The sequence below is a fragment of the Aspergillus nidulans genome, chromosome VI (assembly GCF_000011425.1).
Source record: "Aspergillus nidulans FGSC A4 chromosome VI".
Lineage (NCBI taxonomy): Eukaryota > Fungi > Ascomycota > Eurotiomycetes > Eurotiales > Aspergillaceae > Aspergillus > Aspergillus nidulans.
Window position 1 is genome coordinate 2,635,653 of NC_066262.1, and position 17,363 is coordinate 2,653,015.

A 17,363-nucleotide genomic window follows, 5' to 3' on the forward strand; every position below is an offset into this window, starting at 1 on the left:
ACCGAACCAACTTTGCTGAGAATTACTAGTATTTGATTATCAGGACCATAGATGATGAAGTGTATAGAACTTCGACTCCTTGTAAGACCCAAGTTCTATATGAATATTATCCGTCTGCCATAATAAATTACGGGGTATCTTATGTACCAGTTTCATGAGGGCCTATGGCATAAACATTATAAGACCGACCCGTGCAGTATTCCTGGCATACTTCGCCTAGCCCACCTATCAGGCACTCACCATACTTGGCTGCAAATGCATGATGCCCATAGCGCCCAATGGACTTGAATCATAAACCTTGTTTTTTAGACAACCGAGGCGAAAATAGAATGGCGAGTCATGTACGCCCAGGTAGTCCACCCTGGATCAATGCAGTCATGGTAACAATCTGGTGGATGATGGTTTGTTCAAGTACTGGAGCAGAATAAATGATAAACAAGCATTAAGGTAGGTTCAGGATAGAAACAAAGCAGTTGAGATGAACCGTGTATAATATCTCAAAGTAATGTGAAAGCAGAAAAATGTTTTAAAAACCAATCCGACGCCGCGCTATGCCGTGTACTCATAACCGTATATTATATCAAATTTATACCCAGTTCAATTGAGAAGCTTCTATTCAAGAACCAAAGATCGAACTCGGAGCGAGCGTCTATTCAAACTCTTGTGCCGCCCTCTCCAAATCCGGAATCTTATCCTGGCCCACCCCCATGCGCGCCCTCGCATTGCGGTTCTTGAGAATAAAAGCCCTCTTGCGTCGTCGTGGAGGGTAATTAATCGGACTCTCGCCACCTGTGAAGATGATAAGCATCATATCATGAATCGCTCCGAAGCAAACAACCCCTCAAGGATATCAGCCACCCAGGGGCCCCAGAGCCACCAGATATGATATTCGGTGAACATCTGACCACCCCAGCCTGCCATAACGGTGACCACGCGTGCGCCGAAATCGCGTGCTGGATTGAAACAGCCACCGGTTGTGTAGCCGAGGGCAAGAACAAGGACAGTGATCATGATGCCGATGATGAAGGCTTGCATACCGGCGCCGGGCGGAGCATTGGAGTCATCACCCAATGCCAATATTGTACCGATTAGGATAGCTGAGCCGACGAATTCGGTGAAGAAAGCGGCAACGGGCTGGACGAAGGGCTTCGGCGTCACCACCATCGCCTGCTTCGCGTCCGTTCGAGGCTGGGGAACTTGGCTTGAAGCAGCGAGCTGCACGATGGCATCGTGATAAAGAGCATATGCAATTCCCGCGGCCGTGATAGCGCCGATGACCTGCGCAATCGTATATGTGAGGCATCTGCGCGCCGGAAACCCACGCCATATCCACATGGAGATTGTGATTGCAGGATTCAGGTGACCACCAGAGATACCACCAGTAAGGTAGATGGCGACCATGAACCCAAAACCCCAGGCCGCTGCGAGCGAGGGAAACGAACCTGCCAGGTTGGACGAAGTGAATGTGGACAGTCCCGCGCAGATACCGAGCAGCATGGCAACGGTCATCCCCAGCCACTCAGCCAGTTCCTGGCGTACATAATGCCGGATCTTGCCCCAGTAGTTGAAAAATTCCCGATTGTCTTCTGTTGCCTGCTGAGCTTCTGCCTTGCCCTCTTCGTCTGCCTGGTCCGGAGGCTCGAAGGCCGGTGCTTCTTCGGACGCCGGCTGGCGCGGTGCGTTCGCATTCGGGCGCGAGTAACTCCCTCCTGTTCCTTCTCCTCCAGCTTGAGTATCCCCTTCTTCGGGGCGGTCTTGCCGTGGCTTCTTCCTCTTGCCCCAGCGCCCATTTCGGACAACGTGGGGTAATGGGGATGTCAGACTCCAGACAGGTGCATCCTGCGCCTTGCCATAGTTCGGATTGTGCGCTCGGTAGTTCGGGTCGATATACGCAGCACCCTGGTTGCGGCTATACTGTGGCCCGGCCAGTGAGTAGAGCGTCGGGTTCCCGCCGCTGCCGTCGGCTTGCGTCATAAAGGTGTTTTGCGAGATGGTGCGGTCGGAACTGTGATTTGATATGGCTGGGTTGGCGTTCATCGCCGACCTGTTAAGACCGCTGCTATTGCCATTGCCAGCACGAACATCCAGTCGCGGCCTGGCTTGAGACGTCGAAGTATTGTTGAGGTCGCGCGAGGACGCAGTGTGCTGCCGCGACATTATATACTCGCAAAGAAGGACTGGGGAGTTTGAGAAGAGTTTATGGTTTATGGCATCTAAGAGACCAATGAGTCCGCGGGGTCTAAACGAGTTTTATATTCCTGTCAGTATCCTCTGCTGACGGAGGGTGGAGCATTACATCACTAGGCAGTAACCGAATCGGACACTATCCCGGCCAACTGACAGAAGAAGGAGTCTCGACCGGAAGAGCTTTCCTGAGAGAGGAGTCGAATGGAGCCCACATTACCAGGCCATAAACAACGGTTTCTTGACATTCACCCTTTCGCAGCGCTGTGGCCACTGCAGGCCTACTTCTTCCAGGGTAATAGACTACGAGCGAACCAATCGCTTCGGTTAAAATTCTGACGCAAACGATAGGTCAAGATCAACGGCCTGTTAGCCGACTTTAGGACCTTCTTGGATTGTAGTAGGATGACAAAGCTGGTAAGGGCGAACTGTCAGAAACCCTGATCAGTTACTGATTAGCTACCGTGCTGATATGCGTAGTCTAGAAGGGACGGTAGTATTACACAGTCAAGAAACCCTGATATATGACGCCATCATGCTTTTGATAAGGCTCCACCACCGACTCAGCGGTCTGGAATCGCAGCCGATTGGCGGAATCTGCCCCTGGATCCTGGTTAGAGCTCGGGCGAAACGCGGCTTGCCGGAAGGCTTGCTGTCAAAGCCTTTTTTTAATACAGTTTGCCAGGGCGCCGGGATGAATTCCCCGCTACCTCATCACTCATGGTCCAGTTTAGGGTCAGGCCTGCACGGATCAGGCTGGGATCACAATAGTAAAAAGGGTTTAGGAATGACGGTTGATTAGAGCCACACTCTTCGACATTTCCTTGACGATGGTCCCTGCCAGTTATGGACTGCTGCAGATATCCCGTCTCTCTTCAGCCAATGTGCTAACGGGCTAGGAAATGATGTTATTGTGACATTAGCGAACCAATAAAAAATGGCATCCCCTCGTGCAGAATATGTTTGCTACTGCTGCGATGACTCCCATCATTGATGTTTTGAGCTCTTCTAATCCGCCAGGGGACGTTCATTGGCGGGCATGGGCCGATGGTAGTAATATCTCAGTAGGTAGGAGTATCCAAGAATCCAAGACACCATATCTCATTGACTTTACACGTATTACCTATATCTACAAGCACTCGGCTGGGATTGACCTCTTTACAATGTTACAGTGGCTCCGCGTGACATCAAACGACGGCAACTATAGGGTATGCCCCAGTCATTGGTATGTGCCTCTGCGGAGATGTTACCGGGAGCTCTCGTTGTACTTTCAGATTCTATCAAACTTTAGTTGAAAATACTTGACAGTTGTTGACGGATCGATAAACCTTGCAAGAGCAAGCTGCTCACGCATTAGACATAGAAGAGCTTCATTGGCACGGCTTGTTGGAGACTTCGTTAAAATGGAGCCATTTGGGGGAAAGTAATGGCGGGGTTTGATGGGGCAAGGCTCCCGGCGACGTACTTTGAGTAGACGATGCGGCATATTCTGACTCCACAGTGCCCGTCTCTGTGCTGCATGCTTCCTCCAGAGGGCAAATTGTGATTTGGATAGGGTGAATCAGGGCCGGATCCTGGGATATATGTCCTGGCAATGTACTTGGCAATGTACTCCAATACATATCACTTTTATACTTACCCTTCAATTATGCTACCTCAAAGGCTACCAGACCTCAACACTGTCAAGGCAGAAGCTCTTCATGCCTCCACCCCAAAGCTTTAAACATCCTCGCCGTCTCACAGATAGGGGTAAAAAGCACGAAAAAAACACGTTGATTATTTGTTCAATCAGCCCACAGATGGTGGTCCAAAATGTTATATTGCGGTTTGACAAAACTGAGATATTCTAGGCTTATCCTAAAACTAGAAACAGCTGGTTGGATCGGACTGCTTAAAACTCCCATTTTCACATTTGTCTTTGCGCGTCCAGCTACCAAAGAATTGTAGATGCGTATAAAGTAAAAACATGGAATGATGGAGTGGCACTTCAAAACTATAGTCTGCTGCAGGCTTGAAATGGTACCAGGTTATTGAACTCTTGCATGATCAAAAGGACGTCAGGACTGAGGTGGAAATAGGCGAGAATTCGGGACGTCGTGTCTGGGGAGTTACGCTATAGAAGATATTCAGGTGAATGGCTGGCTGCCCTGCCCGGACAAATCAATAAAGCGTAATATGCTATGATCGAGAGATTATTTGACAGTACATATCGATTGGGACACAGCTGCTCTGCCAAGCCACTCGTATTCGAATATTGTTCTTATACTATTAGGCCGACACTGGCGTCAGGATGCAATGAGCAGTCTTTATATTCACCTAGCTGAAAGGAAGACTCTGTCATTACTCAAACATACTAAAAGCAGTCTGTATCTTTTTGTCAGTTATGTTATTCGAGATATACACCAATAGCAGCAGCTGGCCCTAGTAAACAATGCATGCTTGAGAGGAAGAACAAGAAAAAACAATAATGTCGCCGACCTCATCTGATTCCATCGTGCAGCATCAGATAGAACATCTACGCGGCGATTCTGTAAATATTCAATGGCCGGCAGTGTATTCCTCGGAAGTCTCTAATTATGATGCACAACCCGGTTCATGATTGATCGATTCTCAAATTATGTTCTAACAGCTCGCTTCTTTCGCAGATTTTACCATAATGAGCAAGTTAAAAAGAAGTGATAGGGCAATATCATTCGCCTGCTCTTCGCCTTCCACAGGGGTTTTGAATCCAGTAATTCGAACGGCCTCGCAGGTCTGCAAGTATATGTCACAGGCTATGGCCTGGAGCTTGGTTGTCGGCCATGCCCTCAACCTAGTTCTAGATAAGGTTTCTGCAACATCAGTATACAGCCTCGGAATTGCAGCCTCGTAGCTTAGGAAAAGAGATCCGTCGGCATGTAGGTCCGGCGGTATACAGGTCCGGGAACTCAGAAGTCCTGACGTATGATCAGAAAAGGTTGATAAAGGGAGGAGGGAGATATCTGCGCTTTTATCTCTTGTTTCTTTTTCTTTCTCTAAGCTTGTGATACTCGTTTATACAGGACAGCCAGTTGAAAATAATACTGCCTACGCCCGTTACAGTATATGCTCAATCTTCTTTCACGCTTCCAGCAGCACGTCGATTGGAATGCAATGTTCCATACTGGGTCTGAAGTATAATTTCAGAAAAATATTGTACAATATAGGGTATAGTTTTATTTTTATTTTTAACGTCGTTGATACTACTACCCAGCGGGACCTTTTCTACAAGATTCTTGTGTGAAGCTTCAGTAATCTGCTTTTTGATGTACTCGAATTAGTAAATTTTTATATCTCTGGTTGCTCGCCTAGCTTATAAATTACTTGAAAGATGATGAGTCAGTAAGAGGCTATCCTCTCGGATATATGGCAAAATAGAGTAAAATAAGAACACTTCCTTTGGCAGCATTTCTGGAACCATTCAAAATATATTCTTCTGCCAAACTCTCTTGCACACCCCTTCCGGTGGCTGAGAACATATGCTAAAGAGCCAACGTTGCTGTAGCGGCTGTGGCTGAGTTTCCTTAGTGTAGTTACCTAAGACCAGTATACTTATGTCTAGTGGAATATTATCTCAATTAACCACTATATATCTTATCAATCAATATCTCTCTAGGAACCTATTGCAAATTTCAGGACTAGCTTCATCATTTCCTCGTGCGCATGTGTATTATAACTGTACTTTTGTCCACAATAAGTAGCTGATATAGTAGAAGATTGAGCGTATACAATTATCTTTACCATAGATGAGTAATATGCTCAGGACATGCGATTATGCATTGCTGGCGCAGGAGAACGTGTTGGTAGAAGCGTCATCATGAATTGCCTTGCCAGAGACATACAGACCGAGACCGCACTGTAGTAGACAATCTGTCAGCAACTGCAAGTGGTATATTTGCGATGACATTGGTAAGGCCACTCACCATGCACCCGCCAACAAGAACAATCAGCACGTTTATGATAGCGAGGCAGATTTTTCTGGGCGACGAGAACCACTTCCCGTAGTTAATGTGCAGCCAGTATACACCACCAAGTCCGTAACTAAACCAACTGGCAAAAAGGGAGCTCTGCGATGGAAGGACAGAAAGCATTAGTTACGAGGAATCATATAATTTGGCTGATACGCAGCTGTAGCAAGACTTACGATAAGACTGAGCAGGTCGCTGAAGACCGGGATCGCGTCCGCAATAATCCAGGCAATGATCCAGCAGGTCAAGCCGATGGCAATCCAAGAGCCAACAGACACGAAATCCCGGCGATGCATGCGGTCTGTTCCGCGAAAGAGACGGACGTAGATGTACTTGAGGCCAATGTGGCCGTTGACCACGCCAGCGCCAACAATCTGAGATTGTTAGTTGCAAATAGAATAAGGAAGAAATAATCTAGTGGGGAGAGCGTTAAACGTACCGTGGGGATGGCAATACCGTACGCTACTTTTTTCAGCACGGGGCCTGCAGAGCCCAGCGCAGGCGAATCGACGGTCTGGCCGGCATAGTAGTAGATTACGACGGCGGCAATGACGTAAAAGATGATCTCAAATGTCTGCAGCATGTACAGAGCCTTGGGAAAGTCCCTGGGCTCCCTCATTTCAGCCAGAAGACCAAAGAACGCCACGTGCGCGCAGTAGGCGAACACGATATTGGTCACGGCGGTAAAGGCATGGAAAAGGTCGGTGTCGACGGTGGCCTTTAGGGTAGTAGACGCGCGGCCCTGGACTCCAACGCCAACCATGGTGATTATGACAGCAGTAAAGATACTGGCAAAGGCTGAACCCGTCAAGGTTGAGCAATCAGTATTTTATACGCTCCGGAGAGAGGAACAGATGCACGTACACATGCAGGAGATATAGGTCATATTCTTCATGGTACGGGGAAGCGAGCCGAGCATGCAGACGACGAATCCAACAGTCGTGAAGACCATAGTGCAGGTGCCATGCTCAGTAATAGTGTTCATCATGACGCTGAAGGTCAAGATGTGACTTCCCATGATGAAGATAGAGAAGAGGAGCTGGCCAATGCCGAAGAGCTCCCGTCCGAATGCACCGAGCAAGACATCACCAGCGTCAGCCAGATTCTGGACGTGGGGATAGCGTTGGTGGAACTGTCCAATAACATAGCCTGTGTAAGTAGCGAGGAGACCCAGTCCAATAATCAGGACAAGAGCGCTAGGATGAACCGTTAGCTCGCGTGATCAGTATCAGTCCAGCGACGTCTATGGACGTCTCTCCAGCACACTCACGGAGCAAGCCCCAGCTGGGCAAGAGTCGCTGGCAATGACAGAACACCGAGCGATACTGATTCAGCAATCATAACTAGGGTTGCCAGGATTAGATATTGCTCCGCCCGCTATGTGCATAAAAGATGCCGTAAAACTCACACATTCCAGTTTGCCTGCAATCGGGCCATACTTGTAAGACAAACGCTTTCGGCCTATCTGAAGCTCTAGACTTACCACCACTCCATGGTTTTGTACTTGACTTCTGCGTTGGACTCATCTCCAAATGCGTCCACGTAACGCGGCATCTGGGCCTTCTCGTCCTCGTCCCTCCATCCTGGCTCTGCGTCCACTGGACCGGGGGCGGTGCTGACTTTGTCAGGGCTCATTTTTCTGGGTCTGAGTGAGTATCGACGAAGTCTTCTGGGCCAAAATTCTCTTGTATGGCGATGGTAAAACTCTTAATAGCCGCACCAACCCCGGAACTCGGCCAGATTACAAAACGCGCCCCGCGTGAGACAGCTTATCAACGCAACAATGCAAGATAATGTAATAATTAATGGTAAAAAAAGTTGCAGAAAATTCAAGCCTTCTTGTGTGTAGTTAAGCATCTCCCAATGAGAAGCTTGGCCTGGGGATCTATTAGATAACCATTAGTTAACGGAAATCGAGCTCCACCCCGACTGTAGCCGCAATAATGACTAACGCTATGGTCGTGCCTGCATAAATGCGCTTAACCAGGGTATCTGTGAGCATTAGAGGGCATGCACCTGCGAGACACGAAAAATCTAAAACCCTAGCGTCCAACAAGCCGTCAAGTTTGGTTGGGGCAGCCTTGAGTGGTCCGCAAAGCCACCAAGAGCCAGCACTAGGATATCTCCCGTTGATCAGAAAGACGCGCACGAATTGTGTAAATACAGAGCTCCTGGATCTGCGGTATCATGGCTAAGTCTGGAAATTTGAGCTGAACCCAAGAATGCTAAGGCATTGAGTTCACGACTCTGGTAAGAGATAGCGCTGTCGCTGCCAGAAGGCGATACGCAATCTACCATCGTTTATTCCATGCATGAGAGATCGAACTCGTGCAATTTGTTCAGGCAGACAAAGGTATAGCTCCTCCATGTCCATAATAAGAGGTAGCAAAAGGAGGCCCTAATATCAGGTAGAATCCACCAAGAAATTCAGGATCAGCAAATGCTGCTCGAAAAGGGCGGTAGGCAGTGCATCAAGTACCCACTTTAGATATCAAATGGCTGCTCGCGAACTTTATTCTCGAAGGAGCCTAGACGATGCTGTCAGTTTCTGGTTTACCAGATGTTCCAAGATTATCGTGCGTTATGGAGAGACGCTTTCCTCAGCGTGGCATCCTTGACACAGCTGTTGATAGGAACACTTTCGGTAACCTGGGGAAATCCCTCCGGCAGTACGATAACCACACAGATGATCGTGCGTTCTCTGCTTGAGCTTCATGTGTGTGTTCATAAACGAACTGTCGTAGAGTCTACCTTTTTCTCACTTGGTGCAAAGCAGCAAACATAGTAGCCAGTATTTAGTATTACATCGGTGATTGCCATCTTCAAGACGCAAGTACCTCCTGCGTCTCAACTGGAAACCGTGATTAGAAGCGGCTGATAGTGAAAAGGGCTTATAGATGGATTAGGCCCATACCTAAGCAGGAAGGAACCGAGCTCGAAGTCAAAGCAAAATGCCTGGATGCGCCATGCCCAAAATACAGTGCCAAAGTGTGCTCGACAACCTCCATGTCTTCGATGTCCTCGACTCCTAGGCCCTGAAACATACGGCCCTTCCGGTTTTTTGATGAAAGCGTCTCACAAGACTATTGTGGAACCAGCGATGAGCTCTTGGGCATCCGAGAAGTAAACATGGGACTCAAAAATAATACGGTAAACTGTTCTTTAGTCCATTGATGTGTCGGGGAAAGCAAGCCATCCAACAATTAAAGTGCTGACTTTTAATATCCCGCTATAAACCCATGGTGGGACATTTGCCGCTCCACCCACGGGAGCGACACCTCTTCCTCAAGTCTATACCCTATACGAGCCTGGGACAATACGAACCAAAGCTGCCTAGCCTAAGTAAGGCCATATATAATCTGATGCTCAATAACTTAGCTAATAACGGAAACTAAAAGTTGCTCCACCTAGTGGTGTCATCTCCGTATACCGATTTAAAATAAGAAAGTAGCAGAGTGATTCCTAACTATATTTATCAACTAGCTCTAGAGCAAGCAGATTATACATCATTATAGCACTACATCCCCATAGGATTCTCATGCCACCTTAACCAGAATGTCCCGTGACACTCATCAGCCCGAGGTGAAAGACACTGCCAACCCTCCAAACCCTTAGCAACAGCTTGAATGATTGTCTCAGTCAGCCTCTCATCCCAGCCGGGAAGCTCAAGTAAGATAGAGACCCATATCTTGCTACCAGCCCGGGGTCGAGACTCAAAATTGCTGTAAGCAAGGACTGGAACACGCACGGCAAAGGCTTCGAAGACTGTATCTTCGATGGTGTCTGATATTCTGAGTGAGAAGTCAAACGGTACCTCGGACTCTAGGAAAACTGCTCGAAATGAGACTGGGTAAATGGACGCTGTCATGGGTCTGATTATAGACTCCGGGTATTTGTGATGAATGGAGAGCAGTGTAGCCACGCAGGAGGGGCACATTGTTGATGGAGTAGTGCAGGGCATTCTTATTTTTGAAGATCTGAATGAGTTCATGTGGAAGCTGGTAGTTGGAAAGAGTAGTAACCGCAGGTGATAGACGATTCTAGACCTGCTGGCAGGCTATATAAGCAGGATCGGACAAAGACTTGCACTGCCCTAAGGAGTAACCTCGAAGCCATATAACGCTGTTCAGGCATTAATTGAAGTGCTCTTGCTTTGTGCAGTAAGACTAGGCTTTGTTTGATTGACTCATCACCGTCCTCAGAATTGCTCTGTTCACAGATTGCCCTCTGGTTTTCACCACACTGAAGAGACAGACAGAGAATCAGATGCACATAGCGATGTGGCTAGTTCTCAAATCTCTCTAGGTGTCATATGCCATCCTTGGGATTGAGCCTTAATCAGACAACGGCCAGTGAGCAAGTAAGGTATAAGACAAAGCCAAAGATAAACGAAACATTTTATCCTAGCCCGGTATTCTTCCCCAGTATTTAAACCTTGGGGGCCACATAGGAGCTAACGTCCACGCTACACGGTATATCTATGATCAGCAAGGGGGGGAGTATAAATGATGTGGAATGTATGGGAATTTGAAGATTTTTTGGAACAGGAGACCGTTAACTTTGTATATCTGAAGAGGCTGTGAATAGACTCAAACCATTCCTATCATTTTATATGTCGGATGGTAGCTAAAGATGTCGTTCGGCGGTTTTCATATTCAGAGCCTAATATACCCTGGTAGTGATAGTGGTCTACGAACCGTACCCCCTAAACAGATTCTGCAAATTCCGCAGGTTGCTAGGTGACTGTAGGTACAGCGAAAACATTCTTCGAGCTACATCTTTAGTCATGCTTACTAGATTCATCTTAGAGTATAATGTGTGGATTAACCCGGAAACATTCTTTGCGTGTTCATTGATGTCACGTCACTAATCAACCAGTAAACCTAACATCCGAAAGACGAACAATCCACGAATAGCGAAAGTAATATAAAAATGAATCCGTCGTCCGTCGGGATGGTGTCCGCAAGAAGATTCGAAGGCGCGACGAGAGAGATAGGTCACCCTAAAATGGAGCTCTGGCTTGCCCTGGCTTTCTGGAGAAATACTCGGACGGTCGACTCTAGTAGTGGCCATTCGGTTCACACTCTCTAAACCTAGATTACTCGCCGCATCCCCACGAAGTTTCAGTAGCGTGATGGTGAATTAGATGTGTCCTAGCCCACAACTCCAGACGGTGCAAAGTATGGTGGGCGCTAATATGCTCCAACTTGATGAGCTTCACACTCTTGGGCAGCGACTCAAAGATCCTCTTTTCAACCATGCCAGCCCTCTCACTTTCCCAGGGGAAGTCCATAAGAATTTGTAAATCACGAAGCTTGGCGTGTGTCTCCTTGATGCGTTTCTGTTTCTTCTTCTCCTGTTTCTTTGCCCACGAGTACGGTGAATAAAACACCTTCTGAATCGTCCCGGGACCCTCGTGGTCGTAATGCCTGGATGTAGAGCAGGCCCGACTGTGGGGTAGCCCTTCCGCCGTGATGTCGTACCAGTGTCCTGATTTACGTCCTGGAATGGCTGACCGTCTAACGGCTGCATGAAGGTAGAAGGGGCGCGTTGCGTATCTGATAATACGTTTGTACAGGTTTCGTACAATGGCAATCGCGTCATCAGAAGTCCCAGTTAGAAGACACTCGACAATAATGGGGTGGATGTTAGGTGGGCACTCGAGGTACTTGTCACTCACGTTAGGCCGGATGGCTTTTAGGACATTACGACACTCGCTGCACAGTGAATCTATTGAGCTGCATTTCCGCGAGTTCGTGCCTAAGTCTGATATCGTCGTCTCTGTTCCGCCCTGGCCTAGTGACTCGGCTCCGGTCTCGTGGTGCGACGAGGACGGACTAAAGTAGGGTTTGTCGCGGAATGCTGGATGGATGTTCGATTCGTCTCGCGATAATGAGCGACCGTCTCTGCCCCGTCTGCGGATGGATAGAGACCGCAGCGAGTCCTCGTTATCGCCGTTCGCAGGCGCCATGAATGGTTGTTTTCTAGACATTATGGACACCTCGTCTCCTGGCTGAGCGTACTCCTGCTGATTGCTTATTGAAAGAGGCCTGACCTGCTTCTCGTCTCGGAGATGTTGTAGAGGTCTCCTTGTGAAGACATCTGGAATGGTCGAGAGCTCACTGTGTCAATTCTGGTGCTTTCTATTAGTTGGTATCTCCTATGGTAGTCTGATGTACATCATAATGAAAGATCTCAAGGTCTCGTATCGCTAACCAGCTTAGCTACTGCTGTATTTCATAGCAGTTATATAGCAATGCACATAAAGTGCTTTGATTTCTTTGGTTGCTTTGTATGGGGCTTTACACAAGTATATTCTTTCAAATTCAAACAGCCCACATGGCACGTATAGCAATGGAAACATCATTTTATAAAAATGGATATTGGTAGATGCTCATCTTCATAACTTGCTTGGTTGATATTGTTCAGATGCTGATAATACCTCTGCCATGTACTTCAAGATACCATAGCACCCCTTGCATGTTTTCAACACTACATAAGCGGCATAAATTTACAATAGCGATCTCGAGGTCTTTAAGTGGGTCTGCAAATGTGTGAGCCATATTCGATAGCGAATCCAGAGCACAGAGTACTAGATAACAACTAAGACCACGTATTAGCTCAAAGCAGGACGTACAAGGATAGCAGGATGTTTTCCTCGCGGCGTGCTGGAGTATCTAGAAGAGACCCAGATTAGACAATGTTTCAAAGCTGCCAGGAGCTGCCTGTGGATTACCTCTTTCAGTTATAATACTACTCCAACACGTAACACAATGTATTTTGTTTTCTGTACGCTGACTATACAGAAGGATTTCCATAGACTTACCCTATGCAAGGACTGAAGCGTGCCCTCCGAAGTTGATGTTATACAGACTTGTGATAATTGATGGTCAAGGTGACAAGCATCTGCTGCAATGAAAGCTGCCAATCCTTTTCAATCATTTAAACAGAGCCCATTGGGTCCTTTGATGTCGTTGAGTTGAATAACTACTCTTTGTTAGTTGGGCATGCTGACCTAGGTCTACATAGTAGAAGCATTCAATTTCTACTCATTCTGGTCATGAGCTCTCGAGCCCTCATACTCCATCACATGGTGAGTAACAGAGCAAAAAAAAAAAAAAAAAAAAAAAAAAAAAAAAAAAATCAATAATACTATCTACGTATTATGAACCATCAAGGACCGATGCAGCGATATATACTTTGTTTAAGAAGACTATTTTTCTCCCTCCCTTATGTGCCAATCAATCTCCCATCATTCGTAGAAGTATGTGAAATGAACCTCTTGTAAGCATGGGGTGCGCTGACAACAGATGGGTAGGTTAAAAGGAATCAAACCGCAATGAACATTAGAGGCATGCAGGTAGAGTTATACACTGCTGAGGCCACAACCTACAGGTAAGTAGCCGTCAGGGCCGGTACCTATGTATCCAGTCATACTCTCCGTTCTTCCCCTGCATTCCTGACTCAATAGTAACATACTTCCGATTCCCTTCGACAACATTCTCCTTCATCCAGATAAGTCTGTCAAGAACCGCATGCGAAGAAGCATGTGAAGAAGCATACGTCTGCACCAATCTCACTGTGCCCTCGGGCTCCGGCATACCCGCCTCCACGTCAAACTCTGGAAGTGTCGCAAAGAGCTCCTGAATGGCCTGTGGCCCAAGATCAACAGTAATGGGTAGATCAGCCAGGACCTTGATAGGGGTAATCATCTTGCCGTCCTTACTAGTGGGGTCAACGTCCGCCTTGACGTGAATCTGAAATGGGTGCCGGATTCCGCCCCCGATACTGCTCAGGATGGCAGTGTAAATCGTGGCAATAAATTGCTTTCCATTGCGCAGAACATGGAACGAGAATTTAATGGCTGGGTTCGTGGAGAATATTAGGGGTTTTGTCGCGAGGGGAAGTTCAAGGGACTTTTCGCGCAGGATGGATATATCCCTAATTGGGCGAAGGAGAGCCGTGCATTGGGGGCACATGTTCTTAGAAGATTGACAGGGGATGGGAATGGTAGCTATTCTAGATGACGGTTCGTTTATTTAGTATGAAGTAGCTTGGATACCGGTAGTATCTTGCTGTGTTGGTAAGAGCGCTATGTTGATGAGGATGGTATTCCTGAATAGGGTATCAGAGACTTATATGTTACCTTATCAGGCTGCAACAACTGCTAACGTACCTCAAAGATTCCTAAGAGAGGCTTGTTAGTTCGTTCAGGGCGATAAGGCTGTGGTCTGTAAAACGGCCTTCGTTTCCATCAGAATGACCAGATCTGCTACAGGCAGAGCTTGGTCGGTTTATGGTCTGTGATAGGCTTTTTCAGTGGTCTTCATTTCACTTTTTTTCCATGCCATGAATGGTCTTTCTCGGACACAAAACTGCCAAAAGTTCGGAAGATAATGAGTGGTGACAAAGATCACAACTCTTTCTCCCGGGTTGACTGTGGTGTCGGAGCGATAGTCTGCATAGCTAATACGGCAAAGCTAACAAGTTCCTCTAGGTAGTCCTTATACCAGAATCTAGATGCATGAAGAGTCCTTGATAACCCAAAATGTGGCCAAAGCACTCATACAAATAAATGTAACCAGTCTGCTGACTTGTTAATTAATAGGGAAAAGATTAGCTGTTGAGTCTGAGAAGGCATTTTCCATGTTCCCCTACAAGCCATTGACACAGGGCTTATGTAGTCTCACAATTAAGATATTATTGTCATTGTTCCAATATTCTTAGCCGAGTCAACTCGATGCCAACTAAAGGATTGAAGAGAGCCTGCAGTGATGGATTTCAGAATATCAATGTCAAACAGGATCTAACTGTTGGGGCTCCAATTGCTCTATTTTAACCAATCATCTTGTTCAAGCCATTGCACAAACACTACTGAAAACATAATAAGGCGATTAGAGTCATGCAATTGCATCTGCTTTGGATTTAGCCTGCTTATATCAGGACTATGAGGCTGACCCCAAGTGGGGGGCTAGGCGATAGCATATTTTGGCTGGAAGTTGGTAAGAATATCGGGATGAATCAGGCCTTACTGCCGCCTAAATCCACACTAATAAACATAGCGAAACTCCAGGAGTTGCTTATCGGTCTTGTCAAGAACGGCAGCATCCAGCTCCTCCAGGGCGTCGTCGGTGTCTACAGGTCCAAGACGGTCCCGACGCCGATTCTCCCAGATAAGATAATATCTCAAGCCAAGGGCAAGAGCTAACGATACACCGAAGCAGATAAGCATTGCTAGAAATCCTGAAGGATACGACGGGGCTTCGTCATCGAAAAAGAGATGTGGGCCGGCAACATTGCCGGCGCAGTAGCCGATGAAGATCTGATAAATCATGTCAACAGAGGCTTTAATTGAGAGGCTGATATGAGATGCATATTCATACCAATGCATTTACCGTAGTCTTCTTCGTAAACCCGCCGATATTCCCCGTTGACATGGCAAGCGTCAACGGGAAGTTGACGCTATAAGCATTTGCAAGACAGTACCCCATAAACCGGGCCCAGACATTATCGGGTGTAATCTGTCGGGCCATTGCGGCACCCCCAATAGAGAGCGCGCTGTTCCAGACCATCCAGTATGTCCGGCTGTTTTCGAACCATGAACAGCCTGCGGTGGAAAGATGGACGAGCACACCTTGGAAAACGTAGACTATAATCTGAACAAGCAGAGTATTCAGCGTGCTGAAGCCGAAGCCTTCGATTATAATGGAGCCGAACTGGTGGCATTTATTAGCAAGGTTCTGGTGAGTAAAAGTGTAAGGGTTAGGGCTTGCTGCAGGCCCGAAGGACTTACGTTGGAAACGCCGCCATTGGGAATCGAACCCGTAATTTGAATAAGAACTAAAGCCCAGCATTTGATGTCAAGAAGAGCCTCAACAAATTGGTCCAGCTTGAATTTATCGTTTTTGATCCCTGTCATGTTCTCGCTAACCCTTGAAACAGCCTTGCGTCGGTCGTCTGCGCTGAGGAACCGCGCGTTCATCGGGGTGTCCGGAAGCCACCAGAAGAGAACAAATGCCCAGGCAATGGTGACGGCGCCAAATATCAAAAACACCGCCTAGTCAAAAGGTTAGCCAGGGGCTATTTGGCAACTGCGCAGATATAAAGGGATACTGCCTTCCAGGGAGCAATGCTTCGGATGTGACCAATTCCATATGCCACGAGCCCACCAAAAATTCCGGCGATGGTGATTCCTTGGAACCAAATGCCGTGGCGAAAGGGCTGCTCGGACCTCTTGTACCACATCGAAACCACGATACTAAGGCCAGGGGCAATGGCAGCTTCGGTTGCGCCTAGGAAGAACCGAACGGCGATGAGGCCTTTGTCATTGAAGGCCAATGCCATCAACATCAGAACGGCGCCCCAGATAATGCTGATACAATGAGCATTATGCCAGCGACTGAAGAGGTGGCATTCCATGGTATAAACGTACATTGATATAGAAATCATCTTGCCAACGGGGAACCGAAGCAGCAGAATGGCTGCAGGGTAGGATGCAGCTAGGTAGCCGAAATAGTAAATGCTACTCGCCCAGGAATAATCCGTTCCTTCGAGATGGAGATCCTCCTCCAGCCCCAGAATGGCTGTAAAGCTCATAGCGGATTTGTCGAGGAACTGGAACATGTATGACACGGCCATAATGGGGAGTAGGCTGGTATCAGGGATAAGCGAAGTCGGACCACAGCTGCAGACAACATACTAGAGGTCTATCCGACGTAGAATTCTCTTGTCCTCTTCTTGGCTCATCGACTGGAGCTCAATGCGGCCTGGCACGCATTCCTTGACTGTCTCGTCGGGATCTGGTCCCTTGGCCTCGTTTGGTAGTGTGTCGGCCATAATCGTAGCAAGCAAGAGTTGGGTCTCTCCAGTCCCAGTTACGGAGGCCGTGATAAGTCAGGCTTCAATCAAAAGGTCAAGGCTGAACGAGTCGGGGATGGGTTGAGTCCAGACTGAGGTTTGCAGCCAGACTGCAATTTATGCGGGAAGCGAGTCTCATATCGCAGCTTTTCCCGTATTCACACGACCGTAGCACTGCGTGCCAAGCACCTTAGCAATGGTACTATAGGCAAGGTTCCATAGCCCGCTCCTTGTCTTCGCGGGGTGGTCATTTCTTGATAGCGCTTAGTTTTTGGAGGTGTGGTCGCAGTTGATTCGCTTTATCGCTCGATACTCCAAGCGACAGTCACCTTCCAC

At 47.6% G+C, this 17,363-nt stretch overlaps 5 protein-coding genes across 5 annotated transcripts, besides 2 other annotated features; all 5 read right to left on the reverse strand.

The window, feature by feature from the left end:
- Positions 1-14,782: part of a sequence feature (contig 1.51 915..1114266(-1)) that runs on past the window's edge.
- On the reverse strand, positions 464-2,195 carry ANIA_02822 (MIP/aquaporin family protein). The gene has a single exon (XM_050612628.1). It carries the CDS (start codon positions 2,155-2,157, stop codon positions 808-810), a length of 1,350 nt encoding a protein of 449 aa, XP_050468529.1. The 5' UTR covers positions 2,158-2,195; the 3' UTR covers positions 464-807.
- Positions 5,975-7,805, reverse strand: ANIA_02821 (putative amino acid transporter; the record flags this gene model as incomplete). Its single annotated transcript, XM_050612629.1, has 8 exons — positions 5,975-6,058; positions 6,126-6,269; positions 6,347-6,544; positions 6,610-6,968; positions 7,035-7,366; positions 7,441-7,513; positions 7,579-7,592; positions 7,654-7,805. 8 exons carry the CDS (start codon positions 7,803-7,805, stop codon positions 5,975-5,977), a joined length of 1,356 nt encoding a protein of 451 aa, XP_050468530.1.
- On the reverse strand, positions 11,269-12,162 carry ANIA_02820 (uncharacterized protein; the record flags this gene model as incomplete). The annotated part of the gene is made up of 2 exons (XM_655332.1): positions 11,269-11,838; positions 11,875-12,162. The coding sequence occupies 2 exons, from the start codon at positions 12,160-12,162 to the stop codon at positions 11,269-11,271; spliced, it is 858 nt and encodes a 285-aa protein (XP_660424.1).
- ANIA_02819 (uncharacterized protein) lies at positions 13,517-14,149 on the reverse strand (the record flags this gene model as incomplete). Its single annotated transcript, XM_655331.1, has 2 exons — positions 13,517-13,559; positions 13,650-14,149. The coding sequence occupies 2 exons, from the start codon at positions 14,147-14,149 to the stop codon at positions 13,517-13,519; spliced, it is 543 nt and encodes a 180-aa protein (XP_660423.1).
- Positions 14,783-17,363: part of a sequence feature (contig 1.189 1..9115(1)) that runs on past the window's edge.
- On the reverse strand, positions 15,220-17,006 carry ANIA_09456 (uncharacterized protein; the record flags this gene model as incomplete). Its single annotated transcript, XM_050612630.1, has 6 exons — positions 15,220-15,492; positions 15,554-15,886; positions 15,964-16,227; positions 16,284-16,542; positions 16,603-16,821; positions 16,870-17,006. 6 exons carry the CDS (start codon positions 17,004-17,006, stop codon positions 15,220-15,222), a joined length of 1,485 nt encoding a protein of 494 aa, XP_050468531.1.